Raw genomic sequence first — 24,894 nt, 5'->3', positions numbered from 1 at the left:
ACTGCCCTACCGCCTGTTCCCACCCTTGAGCCCCCGCTCATGCTGACCAAACATTCCACGTTCTGACCACAGGCCCCAGATTCCCGAGTCTCTCTCCCAAGACCGGGCGTCAGCGTCCCCGGCTCTTCCAATCTCCACGCGGCCCTGTGTGGCCTCACTGGCCACCCGGGACTCCGGCCTCCTCCCCCGCCAAGCCCCCACAAACAGCACCACCTCTCACCAAACCTCGCGGGCACCCCAATTCCCAGAGCCCCCAGCCCTGGCCTGTTGGGTGTGGCTTTAACTGCAGCCCAGACCCACCCACTCCCCCATCCCCACAGCCGCCACCTCCTCAGGGACTCAGGACCCCACACCTGCCCCTGGGCCCGGTCTCACCAGCGGCCAGGGCTTCCCTCTGCTGTGGGACAGGCCCAGAGCCCCACTGGAGCCCACGTGGCCGAGCCTCTCCCGGCACTACCCCTGTCCCACCTCACCGCCATCCAACACCAGCCTCTGCGCTGACCTGCCCAGGCCAGGCTCACTCCCACCTCAGGGCCTTTGCACGTGCTGCCCCCGCGGCTGGGAAAGCTCTTCCTTCCCGTCTCTGCCTGGCTGCCCCTTCTCGTCCTACAGACTCACCTCAAGCGTCATCCCACGTACCCAGGACTCGGCCATCATCACCGTAGGCCCCGTGCTCCTCTGGACGTGGGGGTGTGGAGGTCAGAGGGGAGCCCGGCTCTGAGCAACTCGGCCACGGAAGGCTCCTCCAGGGCCCTCCTGCTCAGCGGACGGCCCAACACTGCGACGGCCACCCCCCGCCCCCCAGCTCCCCTCCATCCGGGTGGAGGGCGCGCTGTCTGCCCCTGGGACGATGGAGGCACCAGGCTCTGCTTGGGGGCGCAGACAAATGCAGGCTGACCACCCCCAGCCCACAGTTAATCTCGGCCAACACCATGGCAGGGGGCGGGGCGTCCTCCACCCAGTAATTTACGTTTTTATTAAATCACACAGAAAAATTAGACACATTATTACTTCTCTCAGCCTTTAACTCTTTCTCTGCCCTGCACTGCATGCAGCCACTCCACGCAGTCTGTCCCAGGGTGAAACCCAGGCTCCCACCCCACCTCCACCTGCCTGTCGCCTCCCCAGTGCCGGCCCCTGACCCTCCCCACAGCCAGCCAGGGCTCCTCTTCACAGCACAGGACCCTCCCCCCAGCACAGGACCCTCCCCACTCAGCACAGGGCCCTCCCCCCAGTACAGGGCCCTCTCCTCCAGCACAGGACCCTACCCCCCCCACCACAGGACCCTACCCCCCGACCACAGGGCCCTCCCCCCAGCAAGGCCCCTCCCCCCTCAGCACAGGCCCCTCTGCCCCCAGCACAGGGCCCTCCCCCCCAACACAGGGCCCTACCCCCACAGCACAAGGCCTTCCCCCCCACCATAGGACCCTACGCCCCCAGCATAGGACCCTACCCCCCCACCACAGGGCCCTCCCCCATAGCCAAGGTCCTCTCCCAGGGCCCAGCTCTGGCCAGAGCAGCCAAGGGGCAGCACCTCCCCCACCTCCCCCAGTGGCCTTGAGTCAGGCAAAGCACCTCCCCTCGGACCTGTTTTCCCCGCTATGACATGGGGTCTCGCAGGCCCAGCTATCACCCCACCCTGACACCATCCCAATGGGGAGGCCCCGAGACCTCCCACCACCCCAGGTTCCACAAGCCTGCGGGGAGGCGGCAGGGGGCAGGGCAGCAGCAGTCGGGGCTCAGCCCCCGTCCACGTTCTTCCTTCACCCACTGTGCTGAAGACCTGGGGAGGGGGCGCCAGGAGTTGGGCAGGTCCCACAGCCCCTGGGAACCCCGAAGCCCCAGCGCACGTGCCCCCCCTCAGGGGACAGACAGGAGCCCTGCCAGCTAATCACTCGCAGGATGCACAGGGCCTCAGGAGGAAAGAACAGGCTCGGGTGGCCAAGGGTGACAGTGGGGGGAGCCAAGGCCACGGCAGCCCGGGGGTCCGTGGGGGTGACACCCACGCGAGACCGGAAGGAGCAACAGTGGCCGCAGTGTGGCCCGGGGAAGGGCATTCCAAGGCAGGAACAGCATGTGCAAAGCCTGTGAGCAGGGGAAGCGCTGGGAACATTCTAGCAACAGGAAGCAGATCGGTACAGCTGGTTCCCCGGGAGCAGGGCTGAGAGCCAGGCCCGGGGCTGGGACTTCACCCCGAGGACCACGGCAGCGTGGGAGGGGCTTAAAGACCACAGTGTGATCAGGGTCAAGTGCTTCAGAACGAGCGAGCAAGCACCTCAAGGAGACGCTGTGTGGCCCGACGCCATCACATCACTCTGGGTGTCACCCCCACGTGCCCCACCCCAACAAGCCGCCGCCCCCTACTGGCAACACGGTCCTTACAGGGCAGATGGGGAAAAGACACCATCAGACGCACAAGGCATGGGGCCGTGGGTGTGGGGGAGGCCCTCCTAAGGGGGGCATCAAGGAGGGCTTCCCATAGGAAGGGGCGTCTGAGCACAGCCCGCCGAGCAGGTGCAGCAGCACTGCCCCCATCCCACCACGCAGCGCGCTCATCTGTGCCAGGAGTTGACCCAGATTTAGTCATGAATGAACCTGGCCGAGAGTCGAGTCTCTAATTACTTTTCACTTCCCCTCGTCATGCATTATGCATTGACAGCAAGCGAGCAGACGGAGGGGACGGGAGGAAAAGCACACGGCACAGTTAATTTCAGCTTCAGTTGTTCTCTCCCGCCTCGCCCTCCCCGCTGCGGGGGAGAGCCTTTCCTGGCCGATGTTTCACAAATACCTTAAGGGGTCAAGCAGGCGACTGCCGGTGGTGACAGATGCTGGGGGCACCGTAGGGTGGGGGGACACCAGAGCTGTTATCAGACGCTGAATGAAGACCCTGCAGGAAGGGCCGGGCGAGGAACACAACATCAGAGCAACAGAGATGCATCCCCACCAGACCCAAGCCCGTGGCCCTGGCCCCTGCTTGCGGGAGGCCACTGAGGCAGGGACAATGGCTTCTCAACCCCAGGAGCCGAACCCCCCGGCTGGCCATCTCCATGCTGGCCCCGGGGCATGGCTGGAAGGGCCCTGAACCTACCAGGTGCCCCCACCGCCGACGGCCCAGGGGACACGAAAATCCCATCTCCAGATTTGGCCCCAACTTTCAGCATCCTTCCCAGCAGCCCCATTCCTTGGGCAGAACCTCAGGTTGTGCAAACAGCAGCTCTGGGACCCCAGTGGGAGGGGTTATCCCCACCTGACAGGTAAGGAGAACGAGGCCTCTGCCCAAGGCCCTGCCAAGACTGGGCGCTCACCCCCTGGGGCACATCCACTTCCATTTTCCAGGCAAAGAGGAGCCACCAAATGCTCTCCCGGGGCGGAGAGCCCTCCTGCTCAAGCAGCCTAAGCAACAGGCCCCGGGAATGCTAGACCCCAACTCTCCGCACGGCCCAGAGCCCCAGGAGGCAGGCCCACCCTCCATGGCTGTCACCGCTCCCCCGCTCGCCCCAACGCCACATCCCCTGTCTGACTACGGGGCCAGCGCTGACGCTGATGAGGGCTCTAAGCCCACATCCACCACTCCCTCCAGGGCGACGGGACAGCGGGCACTGTGGCTGTGGGGTGGAGAGGACCTAACCCCAGGGGAGCGTCCAGGAGGCCTAATATATGCAGACACCTGGCAGAGCAGGAAGCTGGAGGATGAAGGGGCCGCACGGGCAGGACCCAGAGGAGGGAGCAAGCGTGGCTCCTGAGGACAAAGGGGCGCAGGGAGGGCAGAGGAGAGCAGGGCTAGGCGGCAGTGGGAACTTCATCCCGCGGGCACAGCGGAGCCACAGAGCGTGGTGCCCAGGGGAAAGGGCGGTCCTGCAGGGCAGGGAGGCAGGCCAGGAGCCACGGGAGCAGTGGGCCCCGGAGCCCAGAGCTGGCTCCAGCCCCAACCCGATCTCCTGCCGGGAAGCCAGGCAGGAACCTAGGGCTCGACTTCCCACCTTCACAAAAGAAATCTGGGCCATGGGTGCCCCGGGTCGGGGTTTCTGTCGAGAAATCCGGTCTCCCCCACCCTGCAGCTGCTGAGTCAGGAGCCCGGGGCGGGGGCGGGGGAGACCCAAATCACAACCCCTTCCAGCAGCGCAGGCAGGCAGCTGAGCATGCTGGCGCCCAGCTCCCCCTACCCCCGGGCCAGACCGGAGCTGAGACAGCCAGTGCCCTCCCGGACCCAGCACCCCCCCCCCGGGACGTAAGCCACAACATCCTCACTCGTCAGCACTGGAAGGGACCCACTTGGGGCCGGGGACACAGAGGCCTGGGGCAGGACAGGGTGGACTAGTCCACGCTTGGCCAGATCCCCTCCTGGGGCACAGAGCAGGGACGCTCAGAAGGCGGGGACGTCGGGCGCAGGCCTGGGGACTGTTTCAAGGTGGGGTGGCACTGGAAGCAGGCTGCAGGGACAAAGAATCGGAGCAGGGGCAGGGCGGGCCCGCGGGGCAGAGGGAACAGCACGCACGAAGGCTCAGAGGTGGGAACACAGACGGCGCGGCCCAGCAGGGACCTCTCGGGGCTCTGCTCTGCCAGTGGGGCCCCAGAGGGAGACTGCCAGGTCTGGGGGGAGAGCTGACAGGCCTGAGCACCCCACTCTGGTGGGGCCACGAGGGCCGGCAATGGGCCCGTGAGTGTCGCAGGCAGGAGGGCAGAAGGGCAAGAGGGCGCCGGGGACGTCACATCTGCTGACCGAGCCCCCGCCCGCACCCGGCTTTGGGGAGGAAACGCTCTTTCCCACAGTTTCGAAAGATCCTCTTTGCTTGAAGGAAGAAGCAAACCCGGAATCACGCCATTCCACGGCTTGGGGCCGTGCTCGCTGGGGCTGGGGGGCTGGTCCCCCGAGCCCGCCCACCAGAGAGCCACCCACCTGAACATACTTCCCTGCCCAGGACACTAAGCAAGGAAAGGCCAGTGATGACTGGACAAGGGACTTAACCCCCCAAGTCCGCGTCAAGGCTGCACCTGGCAACGGCTCTCGCTTCCTGGCCCTGGGAGATTCCTGGGCCCCAGAAGGTTCTGGAACCAGCGGTCCCTGAAACCGTCCCTCCCAGGGAAACACTTCCTCCCAGGGGAGAACTCCCGCATCTCCCCCCATGGCCCAGCCCATCACTGGGTGCCGCAGAGCACCGCGGGGCGGGCCTTCACAGGCCCCCCCAGCACCAGAGCCAGAAACTCCTCTCCCCAGCCTGCAGATGAGGACACTGAGGGTCGGGGGGGCCCCCAGCCACTGCTCTTCCCTGCTCCCTGGCGAGAACTAAAGTTCCGGCCCTCCTTAAGTTCACCCTCACGACCACCCTAGAAGTGAGTGTCATCACCCCACTCCACAGATGACAAAGTCCAGAGAATGAGATGCTGCCCCAGGTCACACAGCTGCGAAGGGCTGAGTGGGGACCCGAACCAGGCACATGCGTCCTCCCCCCGCAGCACGCCAGGGCCACCCAGCCCACACGTGGCTTCCCAAGCTCATAGAAGGAACCCCTCACCAGAGCAGTGACAAGGCAGCCCCACCAGCCAGATGGCCCTCTGCTCGTGCCACCTCCCCAGGGCGGGGCGGGTAGAAATCCCATAATCTCTAGGGTCTCTCCAGGGAGGAAGTGCCCCCCACCCCCCGCCTGGGCCACGGGATTCGGTTTTTTGTCCTCTAATCAAGAGATTCCCCACAATCCTGGCAGCCACACGTGCACGCACCGCCAGACACCTCCAGGATCACCCCAGCCACAGCACTCACGCCAGGAGGAGAGGCCACCTCGGCACAGGGCAACAGCCACGGCCGAGTCCGGCTGGGCCAGCCAGGGCGGGAAGGGCCAGAAGAGAGGCCAGGCTGGTTCCTCCCTCAGCGCCCTGCACCGGCCCCTCAAGTCAGAATCCCAGACCTACCAGGTACGTCTGGGCACTGCTGGGGCTGCCCATGCCAGCCTGGGAAGCCCACCCAGCACCGACGGGGTGGCAGAGGGTCCCAGGTACCAGTGAGGCTCAGCAGGACAGAGTCCGGGATCAACCAGCTGCTTGGCACCTGCCTTACTGCCAACAGGTGGAGTGACGGGCACAGAGCGGGCACCTCTGGGTGCAGAGGAGGATGGCACCGGGCCCTGGCCTTCCCACCGAGCTTGTTTCCTTTGTCCATCCCCACTCATCTTGGCAGCCCTTCCTGACCCGCAGAGCCCTGTGTCCTCAGGTGCCAGCGGCACGCTGGGGTCTCACCCAGACTCACCGGTCCATGCTCTGACATGGACACTATGAGTGCTGGTGAGATGGACCCGTCTGCATGGCAAACATCTGTGTCCCACGTCCCCATCCCGGCAAGCAGCCCCCCAGTGTCAGGACCACATGGGCCTTCTATTCTGACCTCACAGCCCCTCGCCAAGTGCTCGGGCCCGCAGCAGGTCCGGGATAAACCCTGCCCCTTGGCCATAATGGCTGGGCCAGTCCTGCCCAGCGCCTCCCCACTGAGGGCCTGGGGCAGACAGCAAGATGCAGTGTTCCCAGCTCGGGCTCTGGGGCCCCGGCACCCGCGGGGCCTCGGCAGTGGCACCCTGGTTCTCTGCACCTCAAACTACATGGGGCTGGCGGCCCCACGCCCACAATCTGTGTGGCCTCGAGGATCTGCTGGGCCTCTGAACACGGGCCTCACCTGCAAAGGGAGAGTGCAGTGGGCTGGGCACAGGCTGGCACCAGGCCACTTGGTGGACCGCAGCCCACCGGCCCTCCACCTGAACCCCAGCCCCACCCAGGCCTGGAGCCACGGCGGGTCTGACCCCCAAGGTCAGGACCCCCAACCGCCAAATGCCAGCACAGGGCCCAGCCGTGCCCACGCAGGCAGGCGAGGGCCCCTTCGCCCCAGGCCGGGTCGTAAGCCCTTGGGGAGACGCCCCCAACCTGGGGTTTCCATGTCCCGCGCAGCCAGCAGCACCCATCACAGGAAGACCTTGCGGGCCAGACCCTCCCCGTCCCGGAGGCGGGCTTGGCCGACCCCTTGGCAGAGCTGGTCCCTCAGAGGGTCAGGCCTGGGCCCATACAGTCTGAATGAGGCCAAGCCCAGCCCTCCCCTCGGGGCACCCTGCCCGGCCAGTCAGAGGCAGAAACACTGGGTATTTATTTACCCTCATGTCCCTGGCCCACCCCACCCAGCAGATACACCACACCGGTCACCCTTTCTCCTCTGTCATGAGGTTTCACCCCCAACCTCAACTTCCAGCGGAGAACCAGGCAAGAATGGGAGGAAACTGAGTCATGAGCTGGGGCACAGCCACTGCCACCACACACGCCCCACGGCTGGTCCCAGGGGATGGAAAGGGGGCACCCTGCAGAACTCTGTACCTGGGGAGAGAGTGAGCTCCCCGCCACCGAGGGTGTGCAAGCCATGCTGCTGAACCGGGGTCTTGCACACACGCTTGGCTTCCCCAAGGCCCCAGGCCCGAGCCAGGAAGCCGGGTGTAGACTGGAGGGCGTGGGCCTATCTAACCCAGAGTTGCTAAAAAGAGCCAACAGGGAAGTAAAAATAGGAAATAAAAATAAAATTGCTCCAGCCAGCCCTGGTTGTTTGTGTAGGAAACACGGCATCTCCCGGCCCAGCAGGGCGGGCTCAGCTCTGGGCCCCTCCCGGACGAGGAATGTCTCTCCCCACATCCCCCCTCCTCCCAGGACTTAAGCTGTGCACCCTGGGCAGGAAGTGCCTCAGAGAGGGATCCCGAGAGCCGGGTTCAAATCTCAGCTCTGACACTCATCAAATGTGGGACCCTGGGCAGGGAGCTGGGCCCCCTCCCAGGGCTGCAGACGCCCACCCTGCCCCGCCCGAGGCTCTGGAAACGCCGGCCCACCACCTCCTCTGCCAGGTTCCCCTCCGGGACCCTCCCCATCTGCACGCCGCTCTGCCCCGAGGTGGGCAGTCAGGAGATAAGAGCACCGGACTGCAGTGAGGACCAGGCCTGGCCCTCTGGCGCTGCTCAGAGCTCAATTTCCTTATCCACGCAATCAGAGGAAGTCTTCCTTCTCATCCTTTCCTGCTGGTCCTTTCCAGGGTTGGCATTAGACTCATTCTCACTAAAGTGTGCATGACTGACCCCGGCTTCAAGACCGGCTCGTTCTCCCAGGGTGCAGAACCCCACAGAAGAGAAGGTACCCCAGCCAGGGGGCCAGGCTGCGGCTCACACATCCCACCACCCACCCCGCCCCACCCCGCCCTTGGCAGGCAAGGACCTTCCACCACCCACTCATTCAGGGAGGCACTTGCTGGATCAACGCTCATCGATTGGCCAAGTCTGCCGAGGGCGCCCCCTGAAAGGGCTCGGGAGAGCCGCAGACCATCAGTGATGCTGCGCGGCCCGGGCCCGGGGCAGTGGGACACAAGCCGCGGACGAGCGCCTCCACCCGCTGTGCACTCCTTCAGAGTACCCTTGTCACTCCCGTGGCCCCTTCGGCCCCCACCACTGGGTCTGACGTTCGTCTAACCCCTCGCCCAGGCCTGGGAACTGGGGGGAGCCCTGGGGGACTGGCTGGGGAGGTGTGGAGGTGACATGGCTGGTCTGATCCAGCACCCGTCGGCCCCAAACCACCCTCCCACGACAGCCCGAGGTCTTTCTGGAACATACATCTGCTCTCGGCCCTCCCCATCCTCTGGCCCTCAGGAAAAAAACCCCAATTCCCGAGGGGCTCACTCGCCCCTCGGCCCTGCTGTTTCTCTGAGCATCGCCTGCCTTGGACTCGCCCACGTCTCCCTGCACACACCCGGGGCGCTGCCCATGCCGGCCGTGCAGCGGGGCTCCCAGCCCTCGGGGCCCAAACTAACCGCAAGCCGGCCCGAGAGGACCGTGGGCCCATCCCCGGCCTGGACTTGCCTGTGTGGACACACGGAACACACACACTCACACACCCTCCCTCACACACAGAGGCTTGCACACGTGCACCCTGGCTCCACTCCCGGCCACAGGAGTGACCCTGCCCGACCTCTGCGCCCCACTTGGTTCTGGTTCCAAGTTCCCAAGGAGGGTCTGGGGAGGATGGGGTCCCTGAGGGCAGGGGTGGGGGGCAGTACACGCCACTCCCAGTCCTGGCCTTGCTGCCCAGCCCCCTCCGGCCCACAGACCCTCTGAGCTGGCCGGAGAGCCCGAGCTGGGGGTCCCACGGGTGAGAGCAGAGGACAAGAGAGCAGACCCTGGGCCCTCTGGCCTCCAGGTCAGGGATGCCAGCAGCCCACCCAATACAGGTGCGTGGGCCAGTGGCCACCAAGCACCGAGCGAGGAGTCCAGACAGCCAGGGGGACGACAGCAGTGATGACAGTCATTTCAGACTGTGTGCATGTGCGTGTGCATGCAGGGCCAGCCACCAAGAGGGGCTGAGGGTCAGCAGGGGAGGGAGGTCCGGGGCAGGCCATCTCCAGAGCCCTGGAGGGATTCCCTGAGACCCCCAGGTCCCTACGAGGCCCGTTCACTCCCCCAAGGCCATGATCTGCCTGCCCCCTCCCCTCGCCCAGGGGCCTGGGCAGAGCACAAGGCCTGGCCTCGATGCAGGACGGACGTGACAGCCGAGGGGGTGGGGGGCCCTGGCTGCCCCTCCAGTAACGAGCTCCATAGCTTATCAGCCACGTGCAGGACCAGCGCGGGCTTGGGAGCCATCCCCTCCCCACTCCGGTAGCCAGCCGCCAGCCGTGAGAGCATCCCCGCTGCCCAACGAGGAGACACAATAACTGTCCACAAGCAGATAAGTCTCAGCAAAGAGGTGCGGGCAGGGCGGCTGCTGCAGCTGGGAGACACACGCAGGGAGCACCCCTCTCCCGAGACCTGCAGCCAGCGAGGGCACCGGGAGATGCGACCTTGCCCCGTGGCCCTGGGACTTGGGGTGGGGAGGGCGCCAGCCGGGGTCGGAGGGGCAGCACCTGAATTGGGGGGTGGTCAACCTAGAACCAGAGCTGCCCGCGGTCCTGCAGCCAGATCGCACCCCGGCAGAGGAGGCTCTCTGAGCACCACGGCATTTCCTTTTTATAAATCCCATCCCACGCCAGCCACGGGAGCCAGGAATAAGTCGGCAGGGATCCAACGCCCAGTGGCAGCCTGTCCCAGGCCGGCGGCCGTGCCCGCACGCCTGCCCGTCCTTCCAGCCTGGGAGGGAAGCCCAGAGAGGCCTCGGACATCTCGGGCTGTGCTGTGCACTCAGCCTGCAGCATCTCCCGTACTTGCAGGCACCCAGGCTACCATAAGCCCCATCTACACCTGCGAACTGAGCTGGGACCGCCAGCCAGGCCGTGGGAACCTAAGGCGCGTGCTCCAGACGGCCCAGCTGCCTGGGCCCAGGTGTCAGGCTGCATGCTACACCAAAGCCCTGATTGCCCCCCCAGACCTTCCTCTAGAGTTTTCCTCATTTGGTAAAAGGCACATCACCCTTCCTGTGCTCAGGCCGAAAGCCCCAGACCACTTCTGCCTCATCACCACGCCCCTGCCCTGCCCTCTGCCCCCCGCTTCTCACACAGCCGCAGAGCCTCCTACCAAGCACAGGCCAGACGCCACCCTCCCTGGCCCGGGACCCTCCAGTGGCTCTACCTCCCGGGGGCAGAGGTTCCATAGGCTTCTCCGCGCTCTCTGATTCCGTCTCTACCCTCTCCCCTCGCCGGCTCGGCTCCAGCCACACAGGCAGATTCAAGGAACTCTGAGCGGGAGGCCTCAGACGAACAACAGTAACATGCGGATCTGAGGACGCAGAAACTGACTTCTCCCAGGCAAACTCCTATGCATCCCTCACAACCCAATTCAGACAGCCCAGCCCACTGAACACCGGGGCAAGCTGACAACCCTTCTCCTGTGCCTGCTCTGCTCCCAGGAGTCCTCCCACCGCCACACTCACACTGTCCCCTCCCCCACAGTGAAAGCAGGCATGACCACACTTGTCAGCCACGAGTGATCTACCCTGACACACACTATCAGCCCCACTTGACAGATAAGAAAACTGAGGCCCAGAGAGGTTTTAAAACTCTGGCCCAAGGTGACACAAGGGGTAGTGTGGCGGCGGTCCATCCGAGTCCCCATGATCCCAGGCGCCACTCACCATCTTGGGGGCTGAGCCTCACTCAACGCTGCCTCCTCAGGGACCAGGAGGTCCAGGCATCTGCAGACAGACAGCCAGTCAGACGGACAGAGGGATGAACAGACGGCTGGCAGGAGGGAGCTTTGCTCTGAACCTCTAGGCCAGGCTTTGATTTCTACCCTCTCGCCCCACCGGCCAAGTTTCAACAAGACGTACTGAGCAGCAGAGGAAGGAACCACATCTCGACCCAGGCAGTCATCTGGGGCTGAGGAGCCCCCATGCTGCATCCGGGCGCTGAGCCCAAGGGACACCCAGGTCCCATCCAGCAGCAGGTGGCAGCTGCATCTAAAGCATGCAGAGCAGAGAGGGTGGGAGGCTCAGTCCTGGACAGGGACACCCACGGTTGCAACCCTGGCCTCAGGCCCCCCGAGGGCTTCCAGCTGCCAGCTGGGCCCAGGGATCCCTACCCCAGGGCAGGGTCTCCGTCGATGGCGCCAGGCTCTCCCTGCTCCACGCCCAGGAATCAGCACCAGGGTAGACACACAGCAGGACTTCCCTCCCTTGAAAGTTGGGACGGACCCCCCAGAAGAAGGGTGATTCAGACAATGATGCCTTTCAAAGTCACTCTGCAAGGGGTGGGCTCCCCCCGCGACGTTTCTGAAGTGGAGGGGGTGGGGGAGACATTTGCAGAAAGCACTAATTCAGTCAACAAACGCTTTCTGAGGCTGGTGCAGCACCTGGTGCTGTGTGCGCAGCAGCCAACTACACCTGTGAGCCAAGCCCACTGATGGGCAGGGGTGCTGCGCGGTCTCAGGCCCCGCGGGGAGAGAGCCGCGCCCGCCTGCGGTGTCTGCCAAGGGTCCCGGCCGGGGAGCAGCGGCATGCCAGCACTTCCCACCTCCGACTCGGCCCAACATGCTTCCTTCCATTTCACAAATGAGGAAACCGAGATAAACAGGGAGGAAGTAACGTGCTCCAAGTCACAAAGTTCACATGGCAGAGCCGGAAGGTTCAGGCCAGGGGCTCTGAGCGGGCCACCCATCCCCCGTCAGCAGTCTGCAGGGATCAGCCTCTTGGGGGCAGAAGCTGGCGCCCCGACCTTTGCCCAGGGAAGCAGAACAGGGAAGGGGGAAGGCCCTGGCTCTCCTCCCTGCTGTCCGCACCCCTCCAGCTGGACCCAGGAAGGTGGCCACCAGCGCTGCCCCGCCCCGCCCCAGGCTGTGGCCCACCTCGCCACTGTCTGAGCTCAGAGTGGCCTGGCACTCACTGCCCAAGGCCCCCACCTCCTAGCCCTCCTCCTGACCTTGATCCTGGGCAGAAAGTCCAGGAGCAGGGGCGGGGCGGGGGCCGCTCCGCCACCTCCTGTGGACTCTGGCCCCAGCAAGAGCCATTTTTCTCAATCCAGGCAAGGAGGGGGTGAATTGAGGAACCATCAGACGGCCCAGCACTCCTGCAGGAGGCTCCACGAGATGGGGGCAGGGGCACTTCGGGGATGCACCAAGGGATGTGGGGATAGACAGGCGGGTGGGGAAAGGACCCCCAGCTGCTCCACCCAGAGAGGGCCCCAACTCTGGCCACTCCCCCCAGGAGCCAGAGCTCCGAGCTGGGGTAAGAACACAAGGTGGGCCAGCATGGGCCAGGCTCCAGACCAGGACATCCCAGGGCCCGGGAAGCAGAGGGGACATCGGGCCCGCAGAAAACGGCTCAGAGGGGCTGCCTGCCATCAGGCTGGGGGTGGCCAGGTCGTGGCCAGGCCCACTCCCAGCCTTACCTCCTCCCAAGGTTAATCACTCCCAGAGCAGCTGACCACACCCCTCACGCTCACGTGGGTCCTCACCAGCACAGACCGGTAACCAGCCATCAAGGGGCCAGGCAGAGGAGCCTGGCCGTGCAGTCGGATCCTTCTGAAATCCTCCAGGGAGGGCCCACCCATCAAACTCCTATTTATCCCGTAAAACCTAACTACAACATCACCTGCTCTTTGAAGCCTCCCTGACTTTCCCAGGCAGTTTACAGGTGGAGCAACTGAGACCCAGAAAAGTAAACTTGCCAGCCCAGGGCCACACGGCCCCCAGCTCAGAGCTGGCACTCATTCATCACACCAGCATGCTTCGAACACGAGAAAGCCAGAGAGCAGAGTGAGCGGTGCTTGATGCGGAGGGAGAGGCTTGAGGGTCACGTGACACTGAGCAGAGGCCCAAGCTCCACACCGGGGCAATGGGGGCCCGCGGAGAATTCCAGGTTGGGGATGTCAGGGCCCCAAGAGAGAAGGGCCCGGCCCGGCCTCGGGTGGTGGCTGGCATTGACAGCACCTGCAGGTCCCCTGCCCCTGCTCCGCCCAGCCCCCAACAGTAAGATTATCCCCCTGACAGGCTGCTACCCCCACACCGTCTCACTGTAACACTCCCAGGTGAAAGCCAGAGCTGGACCCGGCGGGCCTGACCATACTCCCCACCGCAGCCGACTTCCTACCTCCCACAGCTCAGATCCTGTCCCCTCAACAGGGGGAGGGCACAGAGCCACTTTCTGAGGAGGGGGTCCCCAGCTCTGCCACCCCAACTGCAAGGCCACCAGCTCAGGGGAACAGGGCCAAGGGAGGGAGGAGCTGAGGCCTCTGGCAGCCAGAGGGCCCCAGGGAAACCGAGGCCCGCGGGGAGAAGGGACCTGCCCGGGCATGCAGCGAGCTGCCCAGAGAGCCAACTGGACCATCCACCCAGCCCCGGGCTGCAGCCCTGCAGGGGAGGGGCCCTCCTGCCCCCCAGAGGCGGGGGAGGGGTGACCACCAGCCTGCCCAGGTGGGGCAAGACAAGGGGGTTCAGGGGGACACCCCAAGAGCTCAACCACACAGGTCTCTCCTGGGAGCAGCAGTGACAGCCTCTGCTGAGGGCACCCCAAAGCTGCTCCAGATGAAACCGGGTCACGGGGGTACACAGCCAGGGCACCTTGGGCACATCCTTCAAGCTCCCCAAGACTGAAGCCCTCATCCCCAAAATGTGGACGCAACAGCCCCACCCCAGGGCCTGTCCACGTGGAGGGCACTCAGCCCAGGCCACCACCCTGCCACCGCGGCCCAATGCCGCCCCACGCCTGGCCCGGCCTCTGAGGGCCAAACAGCCAGCGAAGTGGGTTCTCTGGACAGGAGGCCTGCATCTCCTGGAGAGCGGGGGCCGGGCTGGCCCACCAGCCCCTCGCCAGGGCCCCAGGCGCATCCTCCGTGGCGTGGGGTGAGCTGCCACTGACAGCAGTCGTGGGTCCCCTCCACCCCACTCCTCAATCGTGGGCGCTTTCCTGGACGGCTCGGAGCCCACCGTGAGCACTCCCTTCGCTGACCCTCCCGTGTCCCTACAAGGCTGCGTCGTCACCCCGCGTCCGAATGAGAAGCAGCGGAGCTGAACCCAGGTAGCCCGGCACCCAGTCCAGAACTGAGCCCACCGCCCCGCACTCTACTCGGCCGGCTCACAAGCCAAAGACCGCGCACAGCCTGGCTGGCTCTAGCCGGGAAAAGCACTCAGGTTTCCGGACGACACGGCCCCGCAGACCGGAGGGAGGGGACAGGGACAGGGACCTCCAGATAGGGTCTCGGGGCCAGCCGCCCGACGGCGCCTTCTCCAGAGGGCCGGGCAGAGAGCCTGTGAGCGCAGCGACTCCGGCCACCTGGGCTGTCACCACCTGACCTCTGCCCGGGGCCAGTGCGGACACTTAAGCTAAATTGGTCAATTACGGGATACTTAGATCCCTCCCCGGGGCTCCCCAGCCTCCCTCGGTTCTGGGCGGCAGCACCAGGAAGCCAGTTGAATCAGTAACCTCATTACAGCCCAGCGGCCGCACCCGGGGCCGGCTTTGAACTCCGCGGGGTTTATCCATGACCACTGCAGGATTTACACGCGGCTGGCCCGGGCCCAACTTGCTCTCCCCTCCCTCTCCTCCCCTCTGCACAGGAGGCTCCAGACTCAGGACGGCCGCGGCCTCTGCTGAGACCCATCACCACCAGCCCCGAACCCTGGGCACAGCCAGGGAAACCGAGGCACGGCGAGACACCACCGTTGCTCAGATGAGCCCACGGAGGCGCAGGGCTGCCGGGGCCAGGCTCTGGGTCACTGGGAAGCAGACCAAGGGCTCCTCTTTGTGTCCCCAGCCCCAACTGACGGCGCTCCCCACACCCGTCTCAGAAACTTGGAGCCCAAGGCCAGCCGTGAACATCTCACGGAGAGGGACCCCAGGGCAACAACTCACACCGAGGCCCTCAGTGGCTCCAGCCCCACACGGCCCCCCAACATCCCATTTCCCAGCCCCAAGGTCAGTCCCCACCTCAGTCCTCGAGTCCTTGCTCTGACCCCAGGAGGCCCGGTCGCCCTGCCCCGGCACAGACAGCCCGTCCCCCAACTTTGGTGCTCCGGGCCCGACACAGCCTTCCAGGACTGGGCTCAGCCCTCTTGACTTCCAGACTCTTCCATCACCTTTCCCAGAGACACCAGGCCCCCTCGCTGAAGCCACTAGCGCCCCAGGCCCTGGAACGTCTCGGTTGATGTGATGGGGGGCCCGTGGGGTGGAGAGCACGTCCCCAAGGACAGGCCAAGGGCCCACAGGCCAGGAAGGGAGAAGGGGACAGGAGAAGAGCCAGGGCCGGGCAGGAGTTGGGGGGTGGGGGGTCCTCTCCCAGCCCCGTGCTCAGGGAGGTGAAGACCTCCAACCCAGTGGCCCAGCCTGACCCCCCCGCAGGAAGCCACTTGGGGTCCCCACCCCCAGTGCAGGCCGCTGTGCTGAGAGACCCAGCCAGAGCCCACTCACAGGGGCACCTACCCTGTCGGGCTCCAAGCCCACCCAGGACCCTTCTCCTCCAGCCCAGCCTCTGCACACAGCTGGAGGCCTAATTTGGACCCCAGGGCCCCGGGGCCCCTCCTGGTGACCGTGTTAACCAGCCAGCTCTCACACAGCACCGCCTCTCCTAGCTCCGCCACACGGGCCGCTGGGCCCCGTCTCAGCTGACCCTGCCACCCGGAGCGCCCCTCCTCCCAACCTGCCGCAACCCTGCCTCTGCTTCAGAGTCCACGCCAGACCTGGCTCCGACAGGAAGCCCGGCCGCCCTCCTGCTCACAGCCAGCTCCGACCCGGCCGGCGCTCGGCAGGTGCTCCCCGGGCGCCGCGGGGACTGAAGCCAGCCAGCAGGCCCGAGTCCTTCTAAGGAAAAGCTCACTGAGACTTTATTAGAATCAGCTGGGAAGGCCAGGCCCGTGCACGTGTCGTGTCCGTGCAAGCATGTTTGTGTGCACATGTGCTCGTGGGAGCGGGTGCGTGTGCGCACGTGTGCACGTGTGTTCGTACGTGTGCATGTGTTCACAGCTGTGCACGTGTGCACGTTGTGTGTGTACGCGTGGAGGCGTGCGGTCACGTGCACGTACGTGCGTGTGCACTGCCCGCGCAGAGATAAGCGAGGCCCTGCCCTGCCCTGGGGACCAGGTGTGGCTGTCCTCGCCCAGTACCCCCACCAGGTCCCTCAGGAATTTCCTGCCAGACAACTCTGCCCTGGCGGGGTGAGGACGGGGACCCCAGGCCACGGGGGTCTTGAGGCTGCGCCTCTAGCTGTCACCCAGCCGTGGTTTTCCAGTCTATCAATAATACCCTCGACCCTGCCCCACCCCCAGCCGGAGACAACCCCGGAGGAGGTTCGGGGTCTCTACTCCCCAGAGGGCCTTCGAGGGGTGAACGGGGACAGAACGGGGACAGACGGGGACAGTGAAGCTTCAACCTCCACCAAGTCTCCCAGGACAAAATGTTCACTCACCTGAGGGCCCAACATGCACAACAGGGCTCCCGGGGAGCCAGGACAGGGCACAGACCCAGGCCCCGCCAGGAGAGGGGCTTCTGAAGATGCCACCTGAGGATCAGGAGGTCGGGGGACAGCAGCGCCCCACCCCAGGGACTGGTCCTGGCCCAGCTGGTGCTCAGGCCCCGCGACTGGGAAACCAAGGTGCTGAGAAAAAGCAGGCAGGACCGTAAAGAGGCGCAGCACGGCACAAAGACTGCAACGGATCTCACATTTCCGAGGGCCCCGCGAGGTTGTCACGAGGTCCTAGAAACCAAGGCCCAGGGACACAGCAGGCACCCAGCAAATGGAGCCATCATGTCCTCGGGTGGACGGCACAGTGCCCCGGACACGTCAAAAGAGATTTAGAGACATGGGACAGACGCGGGCCAAGGAGGCCCATCTGGCTTCTGGAAACCAAGGAAATGGGTTCCTGAGCGGCCGCCTCGTTCACTTGCTTCACTCACGCAGGGACGCGGGTCCCAGGGGCGAGAGGACACAGGACAGACAGCGCCAGGCACAGCGCAGGCAGGGCCCAGCTGCAGGGCCGAGAACGAGCGCGCGGCTCCAGCCGCCTGAGTGTGCGCACACCGGGCCGCCATGTGCGTGTGTGTCCCCACTCTCCTCTGCGTCGGCCCGGGCCAATTTTATTTAGCTGCTTTCTGCTCCATCACGCTCATTCGGCTGCTGAGCTAGACGATTGCTTTGTAACTCTAGGGTGCAATTTCTCCGTCTGTGAAGCACTGGGGCACGACTGCTCGGAACATCCCGCACCAGGCTCAGGGGGCTGCAAGCGAGGCCCTTGCCCCACCACCTCCTGAGGGCCTCGGGGAGGGTGCACAGAGCAGGGGCCATGTCGGTGCTCACTCAGCATGGGAGACGAGGCCGGGGGCAGCCCTCCTCTCCAGCGTGGGTCCCGCAGCCTTGACAGCAGCAGCCATGCCTCTGCTTTGTGGTCCTGTTTCAGCCTAACACTCAAGAACTGGGCCCCACGCTGATCCAGGCAGGGGACAAGGGGAGGCTCTGGCCACAGGCCTTGCCTTTGAAGAAGAGCCGTCAGGTAGACACGCCCCTGAAATAAGATGGGCTGCCTTTCTGCCAGTGCCGTAGAAGGGCCAACACACGTGTCCATTTTACAGATGGACAGTTAAGGCTCCGAGAGGTCGGCAGGCAGGCCACACACACAGGCAGCAGGGACATAGGACCCGATCCCCAGGGGCCTGACCACCAGCCCACAAGAGGACACAGTCCCCCAGGAAGGCGCAGCTCCCAGGGTCTGCTCCCCCTCTCCCCGGGAATGGCCCGGGTCATTCGAGAGAGCAGGTAGGGGGAGCAAATGACAAAGGGGCCTGCGGAGGAGAAGGGAGAGTGAAGACGGAACTGCCCCTTGGAAAACGTAAGCAGTGCAGGCAGGGGAGGGGAGGGGACCGGCCCTCTCCCCACACCTTCCATAGCATCCAGGAAACAGACCTGCACAGTGTACATCAGGGCAAAGGTATTGAAGGTGATCCCCAGGTGGACACCAACCTCACCAGCCACCCAGGTTCTCAAGGGCCCGCACCCCCGCCCATCCCTCACCCTGCCTGTAGTCAGTTCCCATAGGAACAGACCAGTCGATGGGACACCTCAAGGCCCTGGCCACCAGAGCCAGCTAGACAAATTCTGACAAACTAGGAGAGGGTGAAAAGGGAAGGAGGATCAGGTCTTGTCCTGAGCCAGTTCAGTGGCCTCTGCTCTGTCCTACGGACAGCAGCTGAGTCGGGCCCAGGAGCCCTATTCTCCTAGAGGATGGGCCTTACTCGAGACCACCGCCTACCGTGGAAATACACCAACTGTGGAGAGAGCCCGGGCAAGCCAAGAAAATGAAAGTCCGGAGGCAGCTTCCACTGGCTCTGGGCAGGCATTTGGGGCCTCCCCCCCGACCCCACACCACCTCCCGTGCAGCCAAAGTCTGTCCCCCCTTGACTCTCCAAGGGGCCCCTCTCCTGATGCCAGAGCCCGTGGTACCCACACCCAGCCCCATTCTGTACCACACAGTAATCCCACCACCAGCCCCCAGAACGGGAGACAAGGACCACCAACCGAAACCCGCCCACAGCGGCACAGAGAGGGTGGGGCAGGGGCCGGGGAAAGGCGGGCAGAGGGCCTCCTGGAGGAGGCCCAGCTCCCCGCAGGCCCGGAAGGACAGGCACAGCTGGAAGAGCTGGTGGAGCTGGGATCAGGCCCCCAGCAGCTGCCCCGGGGCGAGCAGGGCTGCCCGCTCAACGCTGCCAAACCCCAGCTCAGTGGCGCCCGCCCGCCCTCCATGGCTCCTCCTGGGGGTCCCCAGCTCGCCCCACCCATGTTCGGGCAGAGTGGGTCCGGGCTACACTCCGGGCCCAGGCACAGCAGACAGGCGACCGACCCCAGGCAAGGATGCAGGCCAGCAAGGCCACGGCCACGGCCACACCCATCTGAGGGCTGTTTTTCTCACCCTGACACTTCCCCCGTCAACAAACAGAGCCCCCTCCAGAGTTTACCAAAACAAACGCCCCAACAGTCAGCAGTGCCCAGGCCAAGACAGGACTGCCTCGCAGGCCGGACTCCAAGCCCAGCCTCCAAGCCCAGCCTCCAGAGAGACACATGACCCTGTTATTTCGGGAGGCCCCGGAATGTGCTCTATTTTGGGTCCCGAGGGCTCTGATGTTACCAGATGCCCCTTTCCAGGGCTCCAAGCTCTCCCAGGTCCCCAAGAGCTGCCCAGAGGGTGACCAGTGGACCTCCTGCTCTGCTACTGCCCCCCACCCTTCCCCGGGCAAATGGGCTACGAGCAGCCAGGGGTGTGGGGTCTGAGACCTTGGGACACTGCGGACTCAGCCTTCCAGTCCCATTGTCCAGCCTGATGCCAGTGCAGGTCTCCCCCCGATGGGCACAGGCACTGGTCCGCCCTGGGCAGTAGCAGCAGGGGCAGGAAGCAGGGGCAGGAAGCAGGGGCTGCCTTGGGCAAGTTTCTTGGCTTCCAGATCTGTACCTTGGGCTCATCCCCGCCCCGCCCCCACTGGGAGGCTCAGCAGCCGGGAGACTCCCGGGCGGGTGAGAGCAAGTACCCAAGCCCACCGAGCCCCAGGCGATGGTGCTGGAAGGAGCAGGCCCTCCGCCCGAGGCCCTGAAAGTGGCCGGACAGCTGTAAGGGGCAACGCCACCTGCCCAGCAGCACCAGGTCTGCCCTGGGTCGCCAGCCACGCCTGGACAAGCTGGGCCTCCTGATACTGACCCCCAACGAGGGATTAGGCCGTGTTGACAAAAGGGCTTAGGCAAGTAGCCGCTTAAATGGACCTTCAACTCCACTGGACTTCAGAGCTGCTCACTAGCTTAGAAAAAAATAAAGTGTAATCAGAGCCCAGGGCTCTCCACTCAGGCCTGGGGCATGGGCTGCCTGGGAGGCCACAGGCTGAGTCAAGGAGAGAAGCTCCCCCAGCCAGCCTACTTGCAGTAGGGGGGGGCGGCGGGGCACGGGGGACGGGGTCGGGGGGGAAGGGGGAAAGGTGGGGGGAGGAACACGACACCTACCCAGGTTCCTGGGGCACGACCTTTCCTCTTCACGGGAACTCCAGCACAGTGACCCTACAGCCTGGGCCCTATGTGTGCTGACCCCCAGGACCCTCCCAGGATGTCAGGGACCGGGACCTGTCCCGCTCCAAGTACCCAGCCGTGGCCCTGGCTCATCGCGGGGGCCAGGAGGGGAGCAAAGGCAGAGCTGAGCATTCTTGTTCCAGAGAGATGCTCTGTGTGTGTGTATGTGCACACACGTGTGCAAAGCTTTAACGGGGGACAGGAGAGGCTGTCGGCCTACACGGGGCCCCGCCAGGCCCACGCCAGGCCCGGGAGTGACAAGTCAAACAACTCAGCTTTCAATCCTGCTACACACACACGGTCACCACGGGCTGGGGGCTCAAATCCAAAATCCATCACTTTGTAGCCTGTGGCTTCAGTCGCTCTCAACCAGGTTTCTCATCTGCAAAATGGGCATGAGCGCCCACCCTGGGGGCTCTGGGGAGGAACGAGGGTGCTCAGCCTGGTGCCTGCAGAGGTCTTCGCTGTACAGTCAGGGAAGGAGTCTTCTTAGATTTGACAAACTCGGAACCCTGCCCCAGTCACCCTGCCATATGCCCCTCTGTGAGCCGGCGCCGAGTGCTCAGACCCTCGCCCAGACATCCCAGGGAGGGGGGCCAGCTCCACGCGGCTCCCCTCCACCTCCCCATCTCACCAAACGTCCCTGCAGCTGTGCTGAGTTCTGGCCGCCAACCCCGTGGCCAAACTGCACCCCGGGCTGCAGGAGGGTGGGCAGGCAGGAGGGGCAATAGACCGCGGGTTTCATTCATAATCAGCTGCTTTAATTTCCATTCAGCACAAATCCTTCACCCAGCCTGACAGCCTAGCTGCCGGCCCCACCACCAAATTAATATCCTTCCCGGGCTCATTTATAAAGTCTCCCCACCCACTCCCCCCTTCCCAGCCTCTCACTGGCTCCCAAACCCTAGGGAGGACGATGGCTCGGGGCACCTGGCCATGCCCCCTCCTCCTCTTCCTCCGTGGATCCAGGCCTTGAACTGGAGAGCAGTCCCGGGCAGGGAAGCCACAGGGTGGGATGGCAGTGGGAGGACAGGAAAACCGGCCCTCCGTGCCTCTAGGGTGTCCACCCCAAGTGCAGGGCCAGCTCCAGAGAACGCCCGGAGAACACTCTGGTGCGCCAGATTGAGGGGCCCCATTTCTGGAATGGGGCCTCCCCAGGTTTGATGTTCCTGATCTTACGGCCCCTTGGCGACCCTGCCCACCCGCGCCCGGGCTGCTCTGGGGGAGGAGGAGTCCGGAGTGTTCCAGGGCCGGCGGCCTGCTGGACTCGGCAGCCCAGGCGGCGGCACAGAGGCCGTCCCGATGCCAGGGCGGCCGAAGGCTAGAAGCGCACAAGTTGCGCCGCCCCGCTGGAGACGGGCGCCCGGGCGGGGGTCGCGGGCCGCTGCCAGGATGGGCCAGGAGCCCCCCCCCTTCCAGCCGACCGGCCGCCCCTCCGGCCCCGCCGCCCGCCCGCTGCCCACTCCCGCTCCGCCACCAAGTCGGCGGCCCGGCGCGGGCCGGGAGCCGCCAGCCGCCCTCGCCCCCTCCCAGCCCGGCCGGCCTGGGTAAAAGTTGCCCGGCCCACCCGCTCCCGCCCGGCGCCCCAACTCCGCGCGGGCCGGCGGGGGGCGCGGGGCTGGCCGGGGCCCCCGCGCGCGCCGGGAACGCGCCCCGTCGCCGCCGCCCCCGCCGCCGCCCGCGATCACTCACCAAGCGGCAGGAAATGTTTGGTGTCCATGTCTGCGGCGACCTCGCAGCGGGAGGCGGGCGAGCGCGGCGGCCCCCGGCGCGGCCGGCCGGGCCCGGGCGGCGGGAGCCGGCGGCGGCGGCGGCGGCGGCGGCGCGCGGAGGCCGCAGCGCGGCGAGTTGTTGCAAAAGTCGCCCAACAATGTAAACTACTTGTGCTGCGCGCCGCCGCCGCGCGCCCGCGCCCGCGCCCCCGCCGCGCGCGCCCGCGCCCCTCTCCGACCGCTGCGGCGCCGGCGGGGGGGCGGCGGGGGGCCCGCGACGGGCGCGGACTCGGCGCAGCGCCGCCGCCCGCCCGCCCGGAGCGCCCGCCCAGCCCCGCCCGCCCGGAGCGCACCCCCCGCCGGTCCCCCCGCCCGGCCGGAGCGCACCGCCCCCTCCGCGCCCCCACCTCGGCAGCCCGGAGCGCGCCCCCCGCCCCCCGCGCGCCGCCCGCCCAGCCGCCGAGTTGCGAGCGAGCAAGCGAGCGGTGCAAACTTGCAAGTTTCCCTCCACCAGGGGTTCCCCGGAGCCGCGCGGGGGTGGCGGGGGCGCAGGGGCGGGGCGGGAGCAGTATTCCCTCCCCGGCCTGCCCCAAAAAAAACCACCCGGCGGAGCAGGCGGAGAGCCTGGCTGGAGCGACCGGCACGGCCGGGCCATTGTCTGGGCGGCCACACAAAGCGGCCGGCCGCGCTGCGCGCCGACCCTGGCCGGCACGTGGGGAAACTGAGGCCCTGAGTGGCCGTGAGCCCCGACGCGGGAGCACAGGCTCGGCTCCGTCATCTGGGGAGTGTTTTATTTTCTGGAGCCCCCAGTCCGCCCCCGACTTTCACACTCAGGGCAAGCAGAGATCTAAGGGCACCCCGGCCCCGCCCCCACGGACCCTCTGCTGGCACCCCGGGAAGGAGGGGCTCCCGCTTCTGCTGCACTGTGGCCCTGGCTTCTGGGTGTCCTCTTTAAAGGCACCAGGCTGGGGACCAGCTGCCGTGAGTTGGGTGCTGACTTAGTGGCCGGTGGCTATTTTTACGCCTTGGACAGTTCTCTGCCCTGGCTTTTAAATTCATGACTTGTTTGTTTAAAAGCGAAAGGAAGGACGCCTGTCCCCAACCGCTCGGGCTGCTGGAGTTGGGGCTTCGGTATGAGTTACCTGCGCAGAGCCGAGCCTCCTGAGCAGGCGCAGGCCAGGCGCTGTCGTGCCGTCCCTGTGTCCCGCTGCCCAGCGCTGCGCCGCCCTCCTCACAGACCCCTGCTAGACCCATATTCCCAGTGGTGACCCAGGCTCGTTGGGGTGGGGGTGGGGGCAGAGGGTCTTACCAAGGTCACACAGGCTGTATGTGGTGGCCCCCGGGCAAGGGGGCACTGATAGGTGATGACTGTGGATGGCCGTCACCGCTGCCCAGGGACAACCACAGCCCTTCACAAGAGAGGGGTCCTACTGCCTGGTGCACCACTGTCACCTGTGTGACCTCAAGCCAGGCTCACCACCCTTCTGGGCTTTAGTTTCCCCTCTGTGGAATGGGGGAGCAACGGGACCACCTCCTACTGGACAGCCAGGAGCTGGATCCCACCAAGGCCACTGAGACCCTTCCAGGAGGGAGGCCCTCGGGTCACTTGGAGCATCCTGAGGCGGGGCGCTGTGGGACAAGTGCTGGTTGGGGAGCCCTCCCTCCCCAGCACAGGCCACGGCCCAGGCTTGTCCTGTCCCCTGGCTTCTGCTTGATCCATGCCCCATCCCCTCACGGAGAAAGCCCTGTCTTTGCTGGCTCCTGGGCCGCCACCCATCTGCCCTCCCTCCAGCATCAGCCTGTGTGAGTGTGGTCCTCATCTACTGTCATCACAACAAACGCACTCCCCCGTTCCCCCCAGCACATCCACCCGCTTCTACAACCGATTTCCTCCTGCCAGGGCTGGGGGTGGGCCAGCACCCAGGGAAAGGATGAGAAGGAGCAAACACAGGTGCTGACACGTCTGGGGTGAGTGCCGTGTGCCAGCCCCAGTTCTCAGGCCTGTCTCCGTAACTTCTGGAGTGGCCCTAGCCATGTACAGCATCAGTGGCCCATCTGAACCCCATTCTCCCAGCCTGTCCTCCTGGCCCTCATCAGACCTCGCCACTCCTGCCGGAGAAGAAGAGGCCAGATGCCTTCACCACTCGGGGGCCCCACTGGGCAGGAGGAGGAGAGCTCCAACAACCCGTGGGCAGTGGGCACTGCTAGCCCACCCGACCGATGAGGACAGCAAGGCTGGGAGAGATGACACGACGGAACAGGTCACACCGCAGTGAGGACGAAGCCAGCGTTTGAACCCAAGTCCTGTCCTTGGAAGCTCCGGGCCACTGAGGGTGTGAGCCTGCACGGGCCCCCCGGGCCCCCCAGTGACCTGCGGTGCAGCACTGCCTTCCTGTCACATCCTGTGTGGACAGCCCATCCGTGCTCTGCTGGATGAGGACGGGTGCAGGGGTGCTTCCATTGCTGTGGATCAGTCATTCATTCAACAAACATCTCTTGAGCCTTTACCAAGGGGCCAGACCCTGTGCTCAGGGTACTCCTGTGGAGGTGTGGTCCCAGATGAACAGGCAAGGGCCAATCCCAGCTCTGCCTCTTACCATCCGTGTGGCCTGGCCAGGTCACTCCCTTCCCTGGGCCTCAGTCTCCTTATCTGTAAAGTGGGCATGGCCACCCCCTCCCGCTGAGTCATGCAGATGACTAAACAAGGTAATGCAGGGAGAGTCT

At 65.4% G+C, this 24,894-nt stretch overlaps 1 protein-coding gene across 3 annotated transcripts in view; it reads right to left on the bottom strand.

Moving 5' to 3' along the window:
• The window catches only part of RXRA (retinoid X receptor alpha), a 98,507-nt gene extending 76,248 nt beyond the window's left edge, over window positions 1-22,259 (bottom strand). Inside the window, exons 1-2 of one of the 3 annotated variants that reach the window (XM_060100896.1) lie at window positions 22,151-22,191; window positions 2,789-2,887 (exon numbers count right to left, since the gene is read on the bottom strand). Coding sequence is in view for 2 of the 3 variants with exons in the window: in XM_060100897.1 (XP_059956880.1) it covers window positions 22,151-22,178 (28 nt within the window). In the remaining variant the exon portion in view is untranslated. Of the gene's footprint in view, window positions 1-2,788; window positions 2,888-22,150 lie in introns of all 3 variants that reach the window. The other 2 variants (XM_060100897.1, XM_060100895.1) reach the window with 2 other exon arrangements.
• Between the last annotated feature and the right edge of the window lie 2,635 nt (window positions 22,260-24,894).

The sequence above is a fragment of the Mesoplodon densirostris genome, chromosome 6 (genome assembly GCF_025265405.1).
Source record: "Mesoplodon densirostris isolate mMesDen1 chromosome 6, mMesDen1 primary haplotype, whole genome shotgun sequence".
NCBI classification, from domain to species: domain Eukaryota; kingdom Metazoa; phylum Chordata; class Mammalia; order Artiodactyla; family Ziphiidae; genus Mesoplodon; species Mesoplodon densirostris.
This window is presented reverse-complemented; position numbering and strand designations above follow the sequence as displayed.